The following is an 18,927-nucleotide window of genomic DNA, read 5'->3' as shown; positions in this document are numbered from 1 at the left end:
GACATCAGTGCTTTATGACCTATATTGATCACAGTGCCAACTAAATACTTCATTGAGTTTCATTATTACTGCATAGTCTGGTTAGAACTATGTTGATTGCGTTGGTTACCAACACTAATGAAAATCTTTCAAAATACATTTCTCTTACAACCAAGACAAACAGCACATACTTATATGGTGCTTTAGTTGCAATGAAAGGAGGGTTCACTCATTACATCAACATTTTTAGACTTTATACCAGTCTTTACATATTAAAAGTAATATATTTTTTATTTTATTTACTGTTTAGATTAGTAATTGTCATTTTTGGATGGGTCTTCAAGGGACAAAAATTTACTGCTCTCTAATCTTGTATGATTTTAATACTTTCGTATGCCAAATGTGGTTTCATTTCATCCATTACATTTAACATTTACCTCAAGCACAATGTGTGGCACTCTGAGCTTCAAGCATGGGGTACAAAATTTATGCAACATGAAGAAACTTAACATACAAGTAAATGAAATAATAATAAATAAATAGTAAATATGAAATTCAGTGATTCATACCTCTGATACAGCCTGCTGTGCCCTATGTTCAATACACTCTCTAATAAATTTCAGATGTTCTATCTGACTTCTGATAGTTTGGTAGCTAGCTTCAACTTCCCCGAACACCTTTGAGTCTTCTCTTTCAGGTACGAAAGGTGTAACTGCAATGTTGCTACCTTGATTAGAACCTGGGCTAGTGCTTCCACTGCTACTAAAATTGAATGGGTCCAAAGGAGACTCAACTCTGACTACCTGCAGAAAATAAGAGATTTGTATTAGAATACAGTCCAAGAAAAAGCAAACAATTATCAAATAATCAAAAGATCAGGTTGCACTTCTCTTACTGCTTATGCATTTTCTTATACTTCAAGTTACTTATGTTAACATGTTCTCTGATAATTGGCCCATCACGTGTTCAGATGCATTTCCTTCCACCCGATGGGCGTGGATTTCAATGACTTCCCAAAATTGCAGAAGTGGTTATTATGTCAAATTCTGAGCTGCAAAAAGCTCAAAGGTATATACTTATTTACAATGAGATAAATAATTCAAATTGCTTCCATTTGGCCCACCAGTGACCTGATAACACTTTTTCATGCTGGTTTTCAATCGTTCAGGTCACCATGTGTCCAGATTGTTGTGCTGCACACTTTTAGCACCAAACACTAGAGAAAACAGGTCACTTATTGTTGTACATTAAAATTCACATGCCACCATCTGTTAGTGTTAGCAGGCAAGAACAGCTGCTTCAATGTATGTGGCAAAATATTGTTTATGGTTATGAAATTATTGTTTATCTTCTATAATAATTATGGTTGCCCACCAGTAGTGATCATGTTTCATCTCATGTTTAGCTAAAAATGGATCTATCTACTTCTGGGCTGCCAGTAACAAGGAAACAAAGATGTGGTATACCATTAGATGAGGAGAGACCACACCACTATCTGAACTAATGCCTAAATAAATGTGACTCCAGGGACTATGATGTGTCTCCTGCATCTGATGATCCAGCTTACAGTCCCAAGACACAAGATCCTCTTTGGATTTAAATGTAAGCGATAATGAGTCCTGTTCTGAGGATATTCATCATAACATATGTAACTCTGATAATGGTAATAGTTTTGTTGAAAATGGTATCCCAAGTTGGAAAGCAACTGGACAAAATATAACAAGAATAATTCTGATTGGGATTCAGAAGTTTAATATCTTCACCAGTTTTGACATCCCTCCTAATGTTCACAAAATGTTGGTAACACAATACATATGAAACAATACAGCAATACTGTACGTTGTTGGACACAAATGATATGCAGCACCGAAACTGTCCAAAACCTAAGGGGGAGATTGACTAGCAAATTGGGCTGACATTTCTGAGAAAGGAATTATCAGGTTTAGTGGCATGATGTGAACTAAAGGGTTAAATGAGGTTTCAGAAAATTCAATTTATTTGTCAAAGAATCTACTGTATGAAAATAAAATTAAAAAATCCACTATGCCTTGTGATTGATTTATAACCTCATCATCTTGCTGGCAGTTTGCTGATAAAGATGTCCCTAGAAACATAAATGACAAGACTTTTAAAGTACAGTTGTTAGTTGAACACCTGCACAGTAACTTTCAGAAGGCTCTAACCCCTGGAAGAGATGTGGTAATTGATAGATCTATGATTCCTTGGAGATGATCAATTTTTATGCTGCATATTCTTAACAAGTCTGAATTATAGAGTAATAGTGTACAAAAATGGTATAGGGGAAAGCCACACTTTTGTCTTTAGTAACTATCAAGAGTAAGCTAAATTGGAAGATGTCGATCACATTGAAGCTATCACTATGAGAACGTGCAAGCCTCTTTGTGAAAACTCTTTACAATGACAATTTCTGTACAAATTTTTCTCTAATGCATAGGTTGTCAGATGAAAATATGCTTCTCTATGGAACAATTCATTAAAATAGACCAGGATTTCTGAAGAATACTGTGGAGAAGCAGCTTAAAAAGGGAAGTATGTGGAGCAGAGAATGATAATGAAAAAAAAATTAACAGAATAGATAAAAGAAGAGTTCTAATTATTTCAACAGTTTCTGGACATACTTATGCTTTAGAGGATTCTGGGAAAGAGAACAGAAAAGGAGAAGTAATAATGAAGCCAAAGGCTGTGATGGAGCTGTGACCAGATGGCGTGGTACTATTCACTATTAAGAAAGGGGGTGAAATGGTGGAGAAAAGTTGCAATGGAACTTCTGCTCTGGACCTCTAGAGAAAAAGCTTCGATTTTGCATTGTGAAAAGACCACTTTGACAGGAAGAATGGCATTTTGAATTTTCAGGGAGAGTCCATTGCCTTGTTTTTATGTCTAAATACTGCCTGTGCCACTCCTCCATAGATAAAGTCAATACTTTGAGAAAAATTGAGGGACTGGATAGAAAATTTCGGCAACACTGCACATTGTGCAGCAACAAGGTTTTTCTCAGCAGCCTCATTTCCTGGCAGAGCAACATGACCAGGAACCCACACAATCATCACAGTGGCTCCATCAAGAGTGAACAAGTGACAGGTTTCCTGGGAGGTGTACAGCGCGCAGAGAGTGTGAGCAGAGGACACGATTGAAAAGCCTATGTCACCAGATGTACTCCATAGCTTGATACAGAGCAAAGATCTCAACTGTAAATACTGAGCAATGTGCCAGAAGCCGAAACCAAAAATCATGGGCACCAATGATGATGGCAAATCCAACACCACAGTCAGTCAAAGAGCCATCCGTGTATACAAAGACACTATCGCAAAGTTCCAACTGAAGGTCATGAAACTGAAGGCGACAGAGGGAGACTGCAGTAGTGTCCTTAGGAATTGAATGAAGGCCAAGGTGAACATGGGCCACCGCATAAAGCTGAGGTGGTGAAGGGGTCACACCCACTGGGAAAGTTACAGGTAAAGTAAAGATAAAACTGCCAGAGCAAGTGCCAAAAGTGGACTCCAGGAGGTAACAGAATACGGATGCTCACCATACTGGAGATCAAAGGAGTCATTGAAGGAGGAGGAATAGGATGGGTGGCCATGCATGGCAGACAAACGGCATGCACACCTGCTTAAGAGAAAGTCACAGTGCTAGGACAGTTTTAGTTCAGCAGTTTCAGCATACAGACTCTCAACCAGGCTACCAGAAAGGGCGCCATAGCCATACAGATGCCATGATGGTGGATAGAATTGAAACGGTATAATAGGGATGGATGTGCAGATGCATAAACAAAGCACCCGTAGTCTAATTTTGAGTGGAAACAGGACCAGTACAAATGGAGGCGAATGGTTCAATCTGCACCCCAGGTAGTACCATTGAGGACATGGAGGACACGAGGGCCCAAATAAATGGGCTGCCAGATAAGATACATGGGAGGACCAAGAGTGTTTCCTATCAAACAAAAGCCCAATGAGTTTCATAATTTCAATGAACAGAAGGGCAACAGGCTCAAGATGTAAAGTTGGTGGGAGAAACCAATTGCGCCACCAGAAATTCATCCAAATGGTTTTATGAGTGGAAAAACAAAAGCCACTGTCAATGCTCCATGAGTAAAGATGATCAATACATCACTGAAGACGTTGCTCAATGAGACAGGTCCTTGGAGAACAGCAATAAATGGCAAAGTCATCAATGAAAAGGGAGCAGGAGATGCCCGGCAGAAGACGGGCCACTATAGGGTTAACGGTGCTAGCAAAGAGGACAAGGTACTGGCAGAAATGAAGCTGTGAGTACCGGCCGTGAGTCATGCTTCGGTAGCTCAGTTGGTAGAGCACTTGCCAGCGAAAGGCAAAGGTCCCGAGTTCAAATCTCAGTCGGGCACACAGTTTTAATCTGCCAGGAAGTTTCAAAGAGGAAAAAGCTCAGGACAGAACCCTAAAGTACACCATTTTCTTGGATAAAGGCATCCAACAAGGCAGAACCCACACACACCTTGAAAACCCGGTATTTTAAAAATTGCTCAAGGAAACAGGGCAGGGGGTCATGGAAGCCCCACATGTAAAGAGTACAGAGGATACCAGTTCTCCAGCAGGTGTCATAGGCCTTCTCCAAATCAAAAAACATGGCCACAGTCTGGGATTTGTGCAGAAAACAATTCATGACTTGGATGGATGAAGTGACAAAGATGGTCAACTGCAGAATGATGTGCTCAAAATCCGGACTGTGCAGTGGTCAGCAAATTGCAAGACTTTAGCCACCACACCAGCAGGGCATGAATCATATAATTCGTCACCTTGCAAACACAACGGGTGTGAGGACGGGGGGGGGGGGGGGGGGGGGGCAGTAGCTAGAAGGTAGGTGTTTGTCCTTACCAGGCTTAGGTATGGATATGACGGTGGCTTCACGCCAGCATCTGGGAAACATGCACTCTACCCAGATGTGATTGTACATATTACGCAGAAAGAGCCTGTCTGGTAGAGAGATGCTGCAACAACTGAATGTTGACAATATCTGGCCCTGGGATGGAGGATGGGAATGAAGAGAGCATGGTCTAGCTCCCTCACAGTGACGGCGGCATTATAGCACTCATGATTCTGAGAAGAGAAGGGTATTGCCTGAGCATCCTCTGCTGGTTTCCGATGGAGGGAGGCAGGGTGATAGTGGGAAGAGCTCAAAATTTCTGCAAAATGGCAGCCTAAGGTGTTGGAGATAGCAATAGGGTCCATGATTACTATCTGCTACTGTCCGGCCAGAAATTGGGGAACGGATCTTGGTCACAGAGAGCCATCGGAGCCATCATAGGATGACAGTTAAAAATGCAGAGAGCATGTCTGTTCACACAAATTGCCTTGTGGTGTGCCTTGGTGCCTTGGTGTGACTGGGACATGACATGGTAAAGAGAAAGTTTGAGTAATGGAACATTCTGCAGTGGTAAGGATAATGTTTGTGCGCTATTCCAGTTTGTCATTGCAACTCGGGAAATCATCATCTTATCTTCTTCGAAGGTCGCCAGGGAGGAGTAAAGCTGCCAGTCAGCCTTAGTAAGCTAACATTTGGGCTTGCATGCAGGTGGGGCAGGAGTCAGGAAATGGATAGCACATGGAAAATGGTTGCTTGAGTAGGTGTGGAAAAGAATGGACCACTGGATGGGCAAGCTAGGCAGTGCAGATGGATAGGTCCAAATGGGAATAGGCGTATGAGAAGTAGGAAAGGCATGTGGGTGCTCCTGTGTTAATGCAGAAGAGATTGATTAAGAAAGTCAGCATCTCTGACAGTTTCTGGGAGAACCCCAAAGGGGACAGTGCACATTAAAGTCACCGAGCAGCAGAAAGGGGCAAGTAGCTGCCCAATAAGCTGGAGGAAGTCTGCGCTGGTGTCACTGAATGATGGAGGGATGTGAACAGTACAAAGGGAAACAGTCAAGTGAGGAAGGGAAAGCTAAACTGCAGCAGTTTGAAGATGGGTAGTCAGGGAGATGGGCTGACTATGAATGTTATCTCAAATGAGCAGCACGACTCCTCCACGAGATGGAATGCCGAGATCAGGGTAGGGTCAAAACAGACTGGGAAGAAATGCAAAAGCTCAAAGCGTTTCCTGAAGGCAGTGTACAAGTGAATGCTGTGATTCTAAAAGCAGCAGTAGATCCTCTGTGGGATTGAAGGCCACAAATGTTCATTTGGGGGGAGGGGGGAAGGAAGAGGAAGAGGAAGAGGAGGGGGAGGAGGAAGAGGAAGAGGAGGGGGAGGGGGAGGAGGAAGAGGAAGAGGAAGAGGAGGGGGAGGAGGAAGAGGAAGAGGAAGAGGAGGGGGAGGAGAAAGAGGAAGAGGAAGAGGAGGGGGAGGAGAAAGAGGAAGAGGAAGAGGAGGGGGAGGAGAAAGAGGAGGGGGAGGAGGAAGAGGAGGGGGAGGAGGAAGAGGAGGGGGAGGAGGAAGAGGAGGGGGAGGAGGAAGAGGAAGAGGAAGAGGAAGAGGAAGAGGAAGAGGAAGAGGAAGAGGAAGAGGAAGAGGAAGAGGAAGAGGAAGAGGAAGAGGAAGAGGAAGAGGAAGAGGAAGAGGAAGAGGAAGAGGAAGAGGAAGAGGAAGAGGAAGAGGAAGAGGAAGAGGAAGAGGAAGAGGAAGAGGAAGAGGAAGAGGAAGAGGAAGAGGAAGAGGAAGAGGAAGAGGAAGAGGAAGAGGAAGAGGAAGAGGAAGAGGAAGAGGAGGGGGAGGAGGAAGAGGAAGAGGAAGAGGAGGGGGAGGAGGAAGAGGAAGAGGAAGAGGAGGGGGAGGAGGAAGAGGAAGAGGAAGAGGAGGAGGAAGAGGAAGAGGAAGAGGAGGGGGAGGAGGAAGAGGAAGAGGAAGAGGAGGGGGAGGAGGAAGAGGAAGAGGAAGAGGAGGGGGAGGAGGAAGAGGAAGAGGAAGAGGAGGGGGAGGAGGAAGAGGAAGAGGAAGAGGAGGGGGAGGGGGAGGAGGAAGAGGAAGAGGAGGGGGAGGGGGAGGAGGAAGAGGAAGAGGAGGGGGAGGGGGAGGGGGAGGAGGAAGAGGAAGAGGAGGGGGAGGGGGAGGAGGAAGAGGAAGAGGAGGGGGAGGGGGAGGAGGAAGAGGAGGGGGAGGGGGAGGAGGAAGAGGAAGAGGAGGGGGAGGAGGAAGAGGAAGAGGAGGGGGAGGAGGAAGAGGAAGAGGAGGGGGAGGGGGAGGAGGAAGAGGGGGGAGGAGGAAGAGGAGGGGGAGGAGGAAGAGGAGGGGGAGGGGGAGGAGGAAGAGGGGGGGAGGAGGAAGAGGAGGGGGAGGAGGAAGAGGAGGAAGAGGAGGGGGAGGAGGAAGAGGAGGAAGAGGAAGAAGAGGAGGGGGAGGAGGAAGAGGAAGAGGAGGGGGAGGAGGAAGAGGAAGAGGAGGGGGAGGAGGAAGAGGAAGAGGAGGGGGAGGAGGAAGAGGAAGAGGAGGGGGAGGAGGAAGAGGAAGAGGGGGGGAGGAGGAAGAGGAAGAGGAGGGGGAGGAGGAAGAGGAAGAGGAGGGGAAGGAGGAAGAGGAAGAGGAGGGGGAGGAGGAAGAGGAAGAGGAGGGGGAGGAGGAAGAGGAAGAGGAGGGGGAGGAGGAAGAGGAAGAGGAGGGGGAGGAGGAAGAGGAAGAGGAGGGGGAGGAGGAAGAGGAAGAGGAGGGGGAGGAGGAAGAGGAAGAGGAGGGGGAGGAGGAAGAGGAAGGAGGACTTCAAATGCTGAAGCGGAGGAAGGATAGGAGAAGGGCAACTAAGAAAAGAAAAGGGAACAAAAAACAGTGGTGAGAGACTTCTTATGTCAGTGACAGACAAAGCAGAACATTCCCAATAACACACCAGATATGTTCCACAAGGGAGGGGAAAAGAATGGCAAGAGGATAGACATCCAGCACGGAAGAGAAAAGATGCTGCAAAGGCTGGGGCCCCACAGTAGCAAAGCATGTACCCGCCAAAGAGTGGTGAGCAGGGGGAGTCATTCCACTAAAAACCATATCTAGGAATGACTTTTTAAGATTGCACCGTTTAAATGTTGCAAAGGTTATGTTAATAACGAATTTTTGTATTGTTTGTATGACTTGTTTGTGTGTGTTTGCAAATAAATTGGGAGGTAAAATGTCCTTCAAAAACAAAAAAGCAAAGACAACAAAATCAAGTATGACTATTTCAAGATTCTAATTGTTAGAAAGTCCAAAGTAATTTTGAAAACTGTTTCTTAGTATTGTTTCCTGTAAGATATGAGGTTATGAAATAAAGCAGTACTGCAAAAATATGCAAGGAAAGCACATTGTTTTGTGGTTGTTTTGGGGTCTAGCTGGCCAATATTGCAACAGCTTATGCAGAGGTATGTCCCCTTTGCTACAGACAGCCCAGCAAGCACTTACGTGGTGAAGTAACATCATACAGGGGTATAATCACACTTGCAGCATTTGAGACACTGGTGCCCTGAGCCACATTTCAGAAAATTTTTTGTCAGGTCACCAGTGGTCCAATATGCAGTAGAGGTGAGACATCAAACCTTCCTCCACAGGGAATGTGTTAACAAGATATTTGTTGAATCACATTATTTTGAGTTTTGTCACAATTTATTTTTTTAGTGTGACAAATGTGCCACATGTTGTTGACCTACTCTTTTGCAAGTGTGTACAATGCCCCCAGCTATAGAGTAACCTCATTACTATACTCGCGCTTACCACTCTGAAGAACAAGAGACCCTTCTTTGTTGAAGTGCTGTCATGCTAACGAACACTGGAAGTATATTATTTTCCATTTTTTATGACTGTTTTCTAGCACATGAAATTTATGATATATGAAGTGATAGATTATGCATGCAAGTTCTATCAGAAAATATAATAAGAATCATTGTACAGATGACTTGAAAAAACTGAACACAAAATTTTTGGAAAATAATTTACACGAAACAGTGGTTATATTTTTGTTAGCTGCTAATATAGATCAGTTCACAATGAATACAGTAGTGAAAAATGGCTATAACTATTTAATGCACAGCAGTGTATCAACAAAAATTACAGACAATGTGAAAAAGTTCAAAAATTCAAACACTGCACAATTAGGGAAGAGAAGTTAACATGTATTTAATCTAGCATCATCTAGATTGTTGAATCACTCATAACACCACAAGACTGTTGATCTTGTGGCCACCTAGATCTTTGGTTGACCCCCATATATTTCTGCCTATGACATAATGTGAAATAGGTATGATAGATTTCATTATTATTAAAATTATTATTAATACAAAGTTTGTTTACTTGCAAAGGCCACAAATATGTTCAGTTCAACAATATGCAGCCACATAATGTTACCCAGTTCTATCACTGAGTCAGATGATTGTGGATGCCATTAAATAGTATTATTTAGGAATAAAGGAGACAATTCACTGAAAGGCAGAAGCACAACAAAACAAACAAAAGGTACAGAGCTTGGCTAACTTTTGGAATGAACTTTCTTTTCCAAATCCACCCACCCATTATGAACCTATACCAATCCTGTCACATGCTTAACCTACCCCATCAGAGGCTGGTCCACCTGGGAAAGCAGCCATGTCATGTATCAGCTCTGCTACAACCACAGCACAGTCTTTTACATTGGTATGACAATCAACTAGCTGTCAACCAGAATGAATGGCCACTGCAAAACTGTTGCCAAGAACAAGGTGGACCACCCAGTGGCACTATGTGCAAGATTTCAAAGGCTGGTTCACAACCCGTGCCACCACCACCACCACCACCACCACCACCTTTCTGAGCTGCACAGACAGGAACTATCCTTACAGCACACCCTTCGCTCCTGCAACCTCCCTGGCATAAACCTCATGTGCACGCACTTGCATGTTTTTCCTTTAAGTCTGAAAAGTGAAGTCCATTCTGAAAGCTAGCAAATCTCTGCACCTTTTATTTGTGCACCTATCAACAACACAGCTCTTCTGTCTTTCTGTGAGTTATGTCCTTTATTCCTAAATAATTCTTAATTCTCAACCAGAACTTTCTGTACATTATTATACCACTAAATACTACAATTTAATTTTACTAGTTCAGCTTTCTGTCAAAGCATACCTGTAGAAAATCACTAATTAAGTCCACAGGATCTCTCAAATTATCCTGCTGAGTTTGTGGTCCCGTAACTGATGGTACCTGGCTAGATATAGGCACTTGTTGAGTTGGCATAGTAATAGGTGGAAATCCAGGGCTCAGGCAGCATTGATTGTCATTTAACAGTGGAGACGGGCAGTGCTGATAGTCTTCTTGCGGCTGGCACTGAGAAAGTTGCTGATCTTGCATTTGCTGAGGTGGACAAGGGGTGTGATTCATTTGGAAATTTGAATATGATGGAGCCATTCTGCAAACAAAGTACAACATTTTCATTACCTTCACATTACTCATTAATAATAATTGCACGCGCACGCGCGGTGAAAGTGTACAATAGCAGAAACAAAACTATCCAGTAAACATGGGTCCCCAAATGAGCCTTTCACAAGATAATTTCCAATGTTTGCTTATGAGCTGCCACTGACTTTACTGTGAAATATTATCCTAGTTGTTATAGATGTACACAAAATTTCTCATTAAATCAGAATTTACTTGGTCACATTTCATACACAGCCTATCTTTACAAGATACTACTTCAGCACATTACAAAGTAAGCCTAGTAGAGTACTGCCGAGTTTAAATCCTATGTAACATACATTTTATGTAGTTTAAGTGTAATATTCAGCATGCCAGTACAAAATTAGATTTTGTTTGGTATTTCTGTCCCATTTTCTCCCCTGCAGAAATTGAAATAATAATTTGTAAACTATACAATTAAAAAGTATATTCTGCAAGCACTACATAAATTCTCAATTTGCTTAATGGAATACTCCATACAAACAGTGTGTAACAAATTAAAAATCAGCAGAAAGGTGTTAGTCACTATCCTTAGAGCTATGTTCTCCCCAAAACGAGAATCCTAAATGATCTCTCTTGCCAAAATTGCCTCTCCTACAGCTGTGTTCTCTAACACGACAAAGATGAGGCAGTTTTTGTTCTCAGAACTCTGAAATGCCCAATTCTAAGAGGAAACCACATCACCATTGATTGTCATGTATGAACAGTTGGACATAATGTTTTCATAAGCTTTCACAAAAGCCAATCATAGGGAAAATTTATGATCAGTGCATATCCTTTCATGAGACACTATGAAAATATTCCACTGAGCAACTCTCCAGCAACTCATATGCCTTCTTACGTAATTTAATTGTTTCTCAATGGTAAACCACTACGAGATAGCTGTTCTGCAAAGCCACTTCCGCTTCCCGTGGAGCAAAAATGCATCAGTGAGATACTTTAATCTTTGTCATCATCTCAACTCAGAGCCCAGATGCTGTTTGTGCATCATAAGGTATGTTGTGGCTAAATGGATCTTTAAGAAATGCTCAGTTTCTTGGCACTCCTGTCAGCAGGATCATTTTGGTGGCACAAGGAATCACTTTAACCAGTCTGGTCTGTACTTTTAAAATCTTAGGTACACATACCATAAGATAGCAGTTTATAGTTATTGCCTGACCTTTGTGTATTATCTGTATCACAAAATGGCAAACAGGGTTGCCCAGTCATCCAGAGCCAGTTGTGAGTTGCCCAACTAATGACTTCCACGAGGCAACAGTTAAATTCCTGTCACAATCTACTCTTCAAGAGATGTAAGCTTACTTCAAAGGTTTGACACAGAAGTACTGAAGATAGAAACTGTATCTTCAGTTAGGATGTATATCTTAGGGTGGTGTAACTCATGATACACACATTACCCAGACTATATTCGTGCAGTATTTGTGAGAGTACTATTACAGCTCCCAACAAACTTTACATGTAATTTCAAATGTTTTGTTGATGACCACCTCCTACCTCCTCCTTCCTCCCACCCACACATACAGAATAATGAAAGTAAAAGTTTATTGTTCTCTATATCTTCACTTTTCATGCACGAGGCATGATGATTTAATTTACTAATTAAATAGGCCTACTGATAACACTCTTCCTGACAAATTTTGCAGGCATTGTCATCGTATGGCAAGAATTTCAAAAAATATGACTTATAACCACTGAGTTGCACGAGGAACGAGCTTTTCATTAACCTATGAGTTAATAATTAGAAACTATTGGAAGCAACATAACTACAGTTTTGTGTCTTCAGCCATAAAGGTTTCTCATGCTTAATGTCCAATATTTCATGCACTAATTCACTTGTGAGCTAATTTGATCTACGAAGCTGTTGAATACATGGGAATTTGAGTCTTTATAGAACTGGTAGTGCAGATGGGGGTGGGAGGTTTCCTGGTGTGTATCAACTCAGTGAAGTACTTCAGTTCAATGAGCATCACTTGACAATTTAAGGGGTAGTCAAATAATAAACACCCACCACAATGGGACCATGTCATGGTTGCATTCTGAAGTCATCACTGTACATGTTAAGACATTTATCCCAATGGAAGACAAGACAATCAATTCCTATTTCATAGAACACAGTTGGCCACTGATGGATCCACAACCACACCCACTCTTATTTCCTTGTCCGTCTGAAACAGACCTAGTGCCATCATTTTGAGCCCAAGGCCAAATGTCAAAGCCAACAGTGGGACCTTCTCAAATCTTCCCTGCCAAAGAAATCCAAAGCTCTCCATACAAGTTCCGAATGTAGAGGCCTCTGCTTGTCGAGTTGCTCGAGCGTGGACTCAATCAATGCATAGCACTATGAAAATACTTTGCAGAGACTGCGACATGCCACAGAGTCAAAATGCTCAGGAACACTATCTGACGGAATCGTTCTGTCGCATGATACCTCCACCCTCCACTGTCTGTCAGACGGAGGCTACGCTTCAGCAGTTCGGTTGGGAAACCCTGAAACATCCTCTATACATCCAGGACCATTCATCCTGTGTTTTTTTCACGTCTTTGGAGACCTGAAGACACATCCATGCAAGCACACACACACACACACACACACACACACACACACACACACACACACAGGTTAGTCAGATGAAGTGCAAGAGTGGGTGTGGTTGTGGATCCGTCAGCAGCGGACCACGTTCTAGGAAACAAGAATTGATTATCACATTTCCCAGTCCAATAAATGTTTTAATGTGTAGTGATTACTTTGAATGGAATCATTCCATGGTCTCATTTTCATTTGACTGTCCCTCATAGACACGAATGAGTAGCACAAGTCAAACACATACAGCCACTTTTCCTCAGCAATTTTGACATTTATGATGTCTGTGGACTCTGGCCTGTCACAAATTTACAACTTACGGCTGTTAAAGTTTTTTCCGCTACAAGCGCAAAATTATAACCTTTAAAGAAATCATACATGCTGCAGATCTGTATTAGAAGAAATTAAATTTACAAATATCCTTTGAGAGAACGCGAAATTTGTACTTGTTTTTGGAGTAGTGGATACCTCATCACATGGCTACAAATTTATCTTCAACAACACACTGAGCTGTCTGCTGTCATTTTCGAAAAATGGAAGATCTTTTTGGGCGCAAAGTCCGCCATTAGTCTGCAGAGCAATTCCTTTCCTGCATTCGTTGCGCCATGAAAGGACGTGTCAATGAAATGGAGAAGAAACTCTGTGAGGAAGGCAGCATCAACTCTTCACGTGGTTCGAACACCACAATGAATTGCCACACTTTATTCTAGGCTCTTTATACGCCAATCACCCAAACAATTTTAAGAGGAACCTGTAGTTCAACTTCATATCTTAGCCGTTATGTAACTGGCTATTTTGAGCCTAGCTAAAACGTAGTCAGGGGTGCAAGTGAAGCTAAAAGTTCAGAATAACTATTTATATTCGGATCGAGACACCAACGAAGACAGCAAGATACGTAACATACGTAAAAGTCTTTGAAATACAATGAAATATAATTTAAAAATAATCACACGAATGTGATCTTATTTTAACTCTAGCTGCAAGCGTCTGAACAGAACGGATGCCTTTTCACTCATTCACACAGTGGCACGTTACGGAAATTGGAAATACCAGCTTAGATCCGACGCGGCAACGCACGGTTTTAAATTTTTGTGCTGTTTATGGAACAAACAGACCATCAGCGAACCCACAAATTCTGCGCATCGTACATAGTTTTCATCGGTCACGGTGAGACATTAACAATGCTTTTTTCTAGCGGACAACTTTGTGTGGTGTGGTGGCGCTGGTGTGTATTGTGACTTTCTACTATGGACAGATGAATCTGGCATTTAAGAAGGAATGGTTTCCCGAATCCAGGTTTCAGACCTTTCGTCACACACAGTTTCTTTTGTGAACGTTGTTTGGAGCTTGTCTACGCCGTTCAATCAGTGTGCCTCTGTGTGTCATTACGAGCTAAGACTGAGCGCCCGTTGTAGTTAATGACTAGGTTTTCACTGGTGCATAAATACGCTTGACACCGTCACAGGTCCTCGTGTGTCACGCTATCGACCAAATCAGCGCAGTCGGCCTCTTTTGCTAGTTAAGGTGTCATGTCTTTCCTCGAATTACTTTTTATGTACCGGTATACACTTGACATATCAGAAGACGAAGAAACAAAGGACGGAAGAAAGAAATGGTGAATGTATCTTACACACTACGTTTACATGCGACACGTCTTCCGAAAGCCGAAAATCGGATTTCGGAAACGGTTTTCCGCTGTCGTATTTACATGTTAAGGTCTGATACGGATTTGTTAGCCTAGTTAAATATAGCGTCTGAAAAACAGCGGTTATAGTTTCCGATTTAGTCAGAAAAATCGCTATTTCTCTTCAGTTAGACGAGGTATAAATAGCTTCAGTCTAATAAATCAACTTATCATTCACTGTACAAAAAGCTAATCCGTACATATTAGCCGAAAATTTTTAAAAACAAGGCGAAATCTGACAGCCTGGGAGCGAAAATAGATTGTGGAATTGGAAAACCGATAACTAGAAGCGTATTTCCAGACTAATTTTAAGTGTTTACATGAGCCAGAAGCGGTATTGGGAAATTTTTTACGAAGTCCGGTTTTGGGAGTCCCGTGTGAACGGGCTGATACAAAATAACTTTGTGTAGAGAACTTGCTCGCTTAAATAAGAACGCGCCGGAAAACGATGAGCATTATTTCCCCTACTTTAGAATAAGTGAATACACCTTTCTATACCCACTAACCCATACTGAGGATATAGTGGCTTCAGAGAAACTGACACCTAAAGAATTTCTGGCAGTTACTCCAAGGTAAGTGTTTTATTCATTGCAACGTACTTTCACAAAACCTTCAAATAAGTTGTTTAGAAAAGAAGTCGTTCAAAAGTAATGTAAAACCGAAATTGTAAAAACGACACTTCTACTGAAAATTAAATTCACTGTAGCAAGGACCTGTAGAATTGTTGTCTGCCGTGTTGTACCCAGAAGATACGACTGTTTCGGATGACTAATGTTGTTGAAGGAAGAGCCGCTGTTCTTGCTCCCTTATGAGATCGTTAATTCCTTTTCCACGTGTGCATAACTTCGTATGTGGATGAAGGTCACGCCGATGTGGCAACAAAAATTAAAAATAATCACTCTCTCAGTTATGTGCAGCCTGATTCTGAAGAAAGGAACGCTTGTTTTCCGTTTCAAGTAGGCGCTGGTTTCTCAATATAATCTGTCTTCTGAATCTGATTTCTTCACGGGCGCTTGAATTTTTTTCTTGAATTGTAGCCGTTGCCGTGGTTTGCAGTTGTGTCCTTGTCTTTAATACCATCTAAATAATCATTATTAGTATATTGTTCTTCACTACTACACGTTGCACTCGAGTCAACCTGACTATCCCATTTATCTTCGTCATCAGAAGCATTCTTTTATACTTCATTGATAATTCTGTTTTGTATGTTGTTTGGACTGATAGTGTCCGTCTGGATCATCATCTGAGTGAGGGAAGGATATTGTTTAGACATACTCGTATCTTTACCTTCTCTCCGCAAATAATTCCTCTGACTGTCAATTTTTCTTCGTTCCTGAAGTTACAACAAAATATCGTTGCGATGGCTGTTACTCGTGTTATTCATACAGTGAGTAATTTAATTTCACAGGGCCGCAACCAGTACGTCATTTGAAACTTTGGGTTATTCGCATCGGCTGTTTGGAGCATTGTATCGGTGATACAATGTTCGCAGTTTCCATAATCTAAAGTGTAATGCATCACGACAAAATCTTGGGACATTGGAACCTTAAGCTGTGTATGTTGCAAACATGTTAGAATCAAGTTCCTGAAGCTTTCTGGAAGTACGTGCTGCAGCTGAAGGAATTTTTTCTCAATTGTGTTGCAAGCAGTCGTGGGAGCTAATTACAGGTTCATTAGCGTCAATGGTGGAACCTACGGCGGACAGAGTGAAGTGCGGTCACGAATTTGAGCTCTGCAATTATGCAGCGAGAAAAAGCCTCCTAGAAATAAATAGAGTACTAAATGTCTTTCTAGGCGACAGAGGCATTCCCTTTAAGTTATCCCATGCTGCCATATCCCTTTACAACAAATTTGAGCCATCAGCGTTGAGTTATTCAATAAACGATCATCGTACGCAAGACAAGTGGTCTAAAGTGCTTTTGGACTAAAGGCAATTAAGTGGCGTCTTTCACTGGAAGAAACTGACGCTGGCCCTGACAAAACAGGATACTATGAAAAATGAATTACTTTGCTACACCATAGAGTAATTGACAAAGGAGGCTCTGTGAACTTTCCAACGAAACAGATAATCCGGACAGGCCTTTACCAATTTTCAGATCACATGATAGAACTAGTGCCGTTGCATCAGAGGTGAAAGTAGAGCATACAACCTGTTTGTTGAGAATCGTATGTGACGGACACTTAAAATTATGCTCCCAAGCATCAAGCACTTGGCAACGTACTGTATTATTAAACAATACTGTCACCATTTACATATGTATTGTACTGTAAAATTAAAAAGTTATTTGTCGATACGTGAGATGAGATTCTATTATGGGTCACTGGAGTGGACTGTGACGGTTTTACAAGACTGTTAAATCACCATTGTGTAACATAAGTAGAGTGTTTGTGTAGTTGTCTCTTCTAATTAAGCTTAAGCCTTATTTTTTTAAGTATCTTAATTTGCGTCATTACAAATTATCCTGGTTTCTTATGACAAATTTCTCAAATTCCTTCAGCAATGGTGCAAGAAACTACTTTGCTACGAAGTTACACTCTAATATTCGTCCTCAGGTTTAACTTTCACTGGCACTCCCCAGCTCCTGCCTTAGTTAAGTTTTGCTTACAACAGTTTACAGCAATGGGCAAGGGAACTAGTCAGACAGCTCCTGCCTCTTAACGTCACCAAGAATTTTTACCGTAATAGATCTTTACACACAAAACAACGCTTTTAAGAATTTGGGACAAACTGGGAAAAAAAATTGCACTTATGATCCCGTCTTCATTGCTCGGTGACTGAACGCACGAGAGCAAAGAAAATTACCCGTCTCTTCTAATGCCATTGCTACCTCGTCCCACAACTTGTAGGTAACATTCTTGATGTAACACTGAGGTGTCTTCTGGTCCCACGAGCATCTCCGTGCTGGCACTAGATTGATTAGCTTCTCGCACTTCATCACTGCGTCGAGCGACAGGCTTGGAAAATCCAAACCGATCTGAAGCTGGCGCATGATCACACGACAATGAGCGACCGATTCGCTCGCTGCAGTAGTTCCTCCATCCCCCCTGCGCGTGCTTCCTTCACCCATGCACTCTCGTGCATAATCGTGCGACACTTTGTTGGACATTAGGCCTAACGGAAGAACGGTTGACAGTATGCGAGCTTGCCTGTCTAAGCAGTGTACACCACAGGGGTGTGCCTAAGCTACCTTGAGAGGAAAGTATCGACAATCTGTCTCGTAATGGTCGCCCGCATTCACCACCAAATGCTGATAACTACCGACAACTCGTTGCTAGTAGATGTTTCAACAGAAATGCTCACCGTCTTTTTAGGAAACAGCTGGACGGACTGTGTCTACTCACAAAGGCATTCATCGCAGACAAGAGTTTGGAACTAACCGGCTCTGCCGCGCTCTAAAGTGGGCTAGGAAACGTCTGGTATAGACTTTTACATCAGTGACGTCATGCGCTCCTCACTGGGGCACTGCGGCGTACGTCACAGCACGTACTTCACGTCCCACCAGCTGCAGCAATCGTCTCTAACAGGGAGCGAATTACTATTTGAGACCACATTAATACTTCGCACCTGCGTGTTTAAACAGACTGAAGTTCTCGATAACATATTACATGATACAGTTTCCACTGATTTAGCGATTTCCCACCCGGTCCCTGACGCAGCTGACCGTTCACGATGTACGAGGGGCGTTTTTCTGGAAGCAGGTTGGTTTTATTCAGGATTCTAATACACCACAATATTCCCCTCTCTTTTGCCAACAAAACCCTATTTTGTAACATAATATCCGTGCAATGCGACGGCATTACGCCACCTTACTGGGAGGCCTGTATTCCTGCATGGTACCAGTGAGCCAACGTCTTGCTGTATCAATTACCTCCCAAGCATTCACATACTGCTTCCCGCGGAATGCACCCTTCATTGGGATGAACAGACTGAGGTCGGAATGTGAGAGATACAGGCTGGATGAGGAAGAACAGTCCAGTGAAGTTCTGTGAGCTCCTCTCGGGTGCGCAGACTCGTGTGAGGCCTTGAGTTGTCATGGAGGAGAATTTCTTTTGTATCCGCCGATCACCTCGGATGAGAGTGCGCGCACGTTCCTACACTGCAGCAAGTCACAGGTATATGCAGCCGGCCGGCATGCTGAGGACCCTATTGTTTTGCGCGATGTTGTTACCATGACGACGGGCGCCTCGTTCAACAACACTCCTTGCTTTTGTTCAGTGCCAGGTCTCCATACACACTCTGCAAGCGTCTACGACAATCTGTAACGCTCTGGTCTTCCTCCAAATGAAACTCAGTGACAGCTCTCTGC

General features: G+C 42.7%; 1 protein-coding gene across 1 annotated transcript in view; it reads right to left on the bottom strand.

Annotated features, from left to right (window-relative positions):
• Nucleotides 1-18,927, bottom strand: part of LOC126484664 (E3 ubiquitin-protein ligase TRIM71-like) — a 90,258-nt gene that overhangs the window by 32,520 nt on the left and 38,811 nt on the right. Inside the window, exons 4-5 of the mRNA XM_050108256.1 lie at nucleotides 10,026-10,308; nucleotides 549-782 (exon numbers count right to left, since the gene is read on the bottom strand). Of these exons, the coding sequence (XP_049964213.1) occupies nucleotides 549-782; nucleotides 10,026-10,308 (517 nt within the window). The remainder of the gene's footprint in view (nucleotides 1-548; nucleotides 783-10,025; nucleotides 10,309-18,927) is intronic.

This window comes from Schistocerca serialis, chromosome 6 (genome assembly GCF_023864345.2).
Source record: "Schistocerca serialis cubense isolate TAMUIC-IGC-003099 chromosome 6, iqSchSeri2.2, whole genome shotgun sequence".
In the NCBI taxonomy this organism is placed as follows: Eukaryota; Metazoa; Arthropoda; class Insecta; order Orthoptera; family Acrididae; genus Schistocerca; species Schistocerca serialis.
This window is presented reverse-complemented; position numbering and strand designations above follow the sequence as displayed.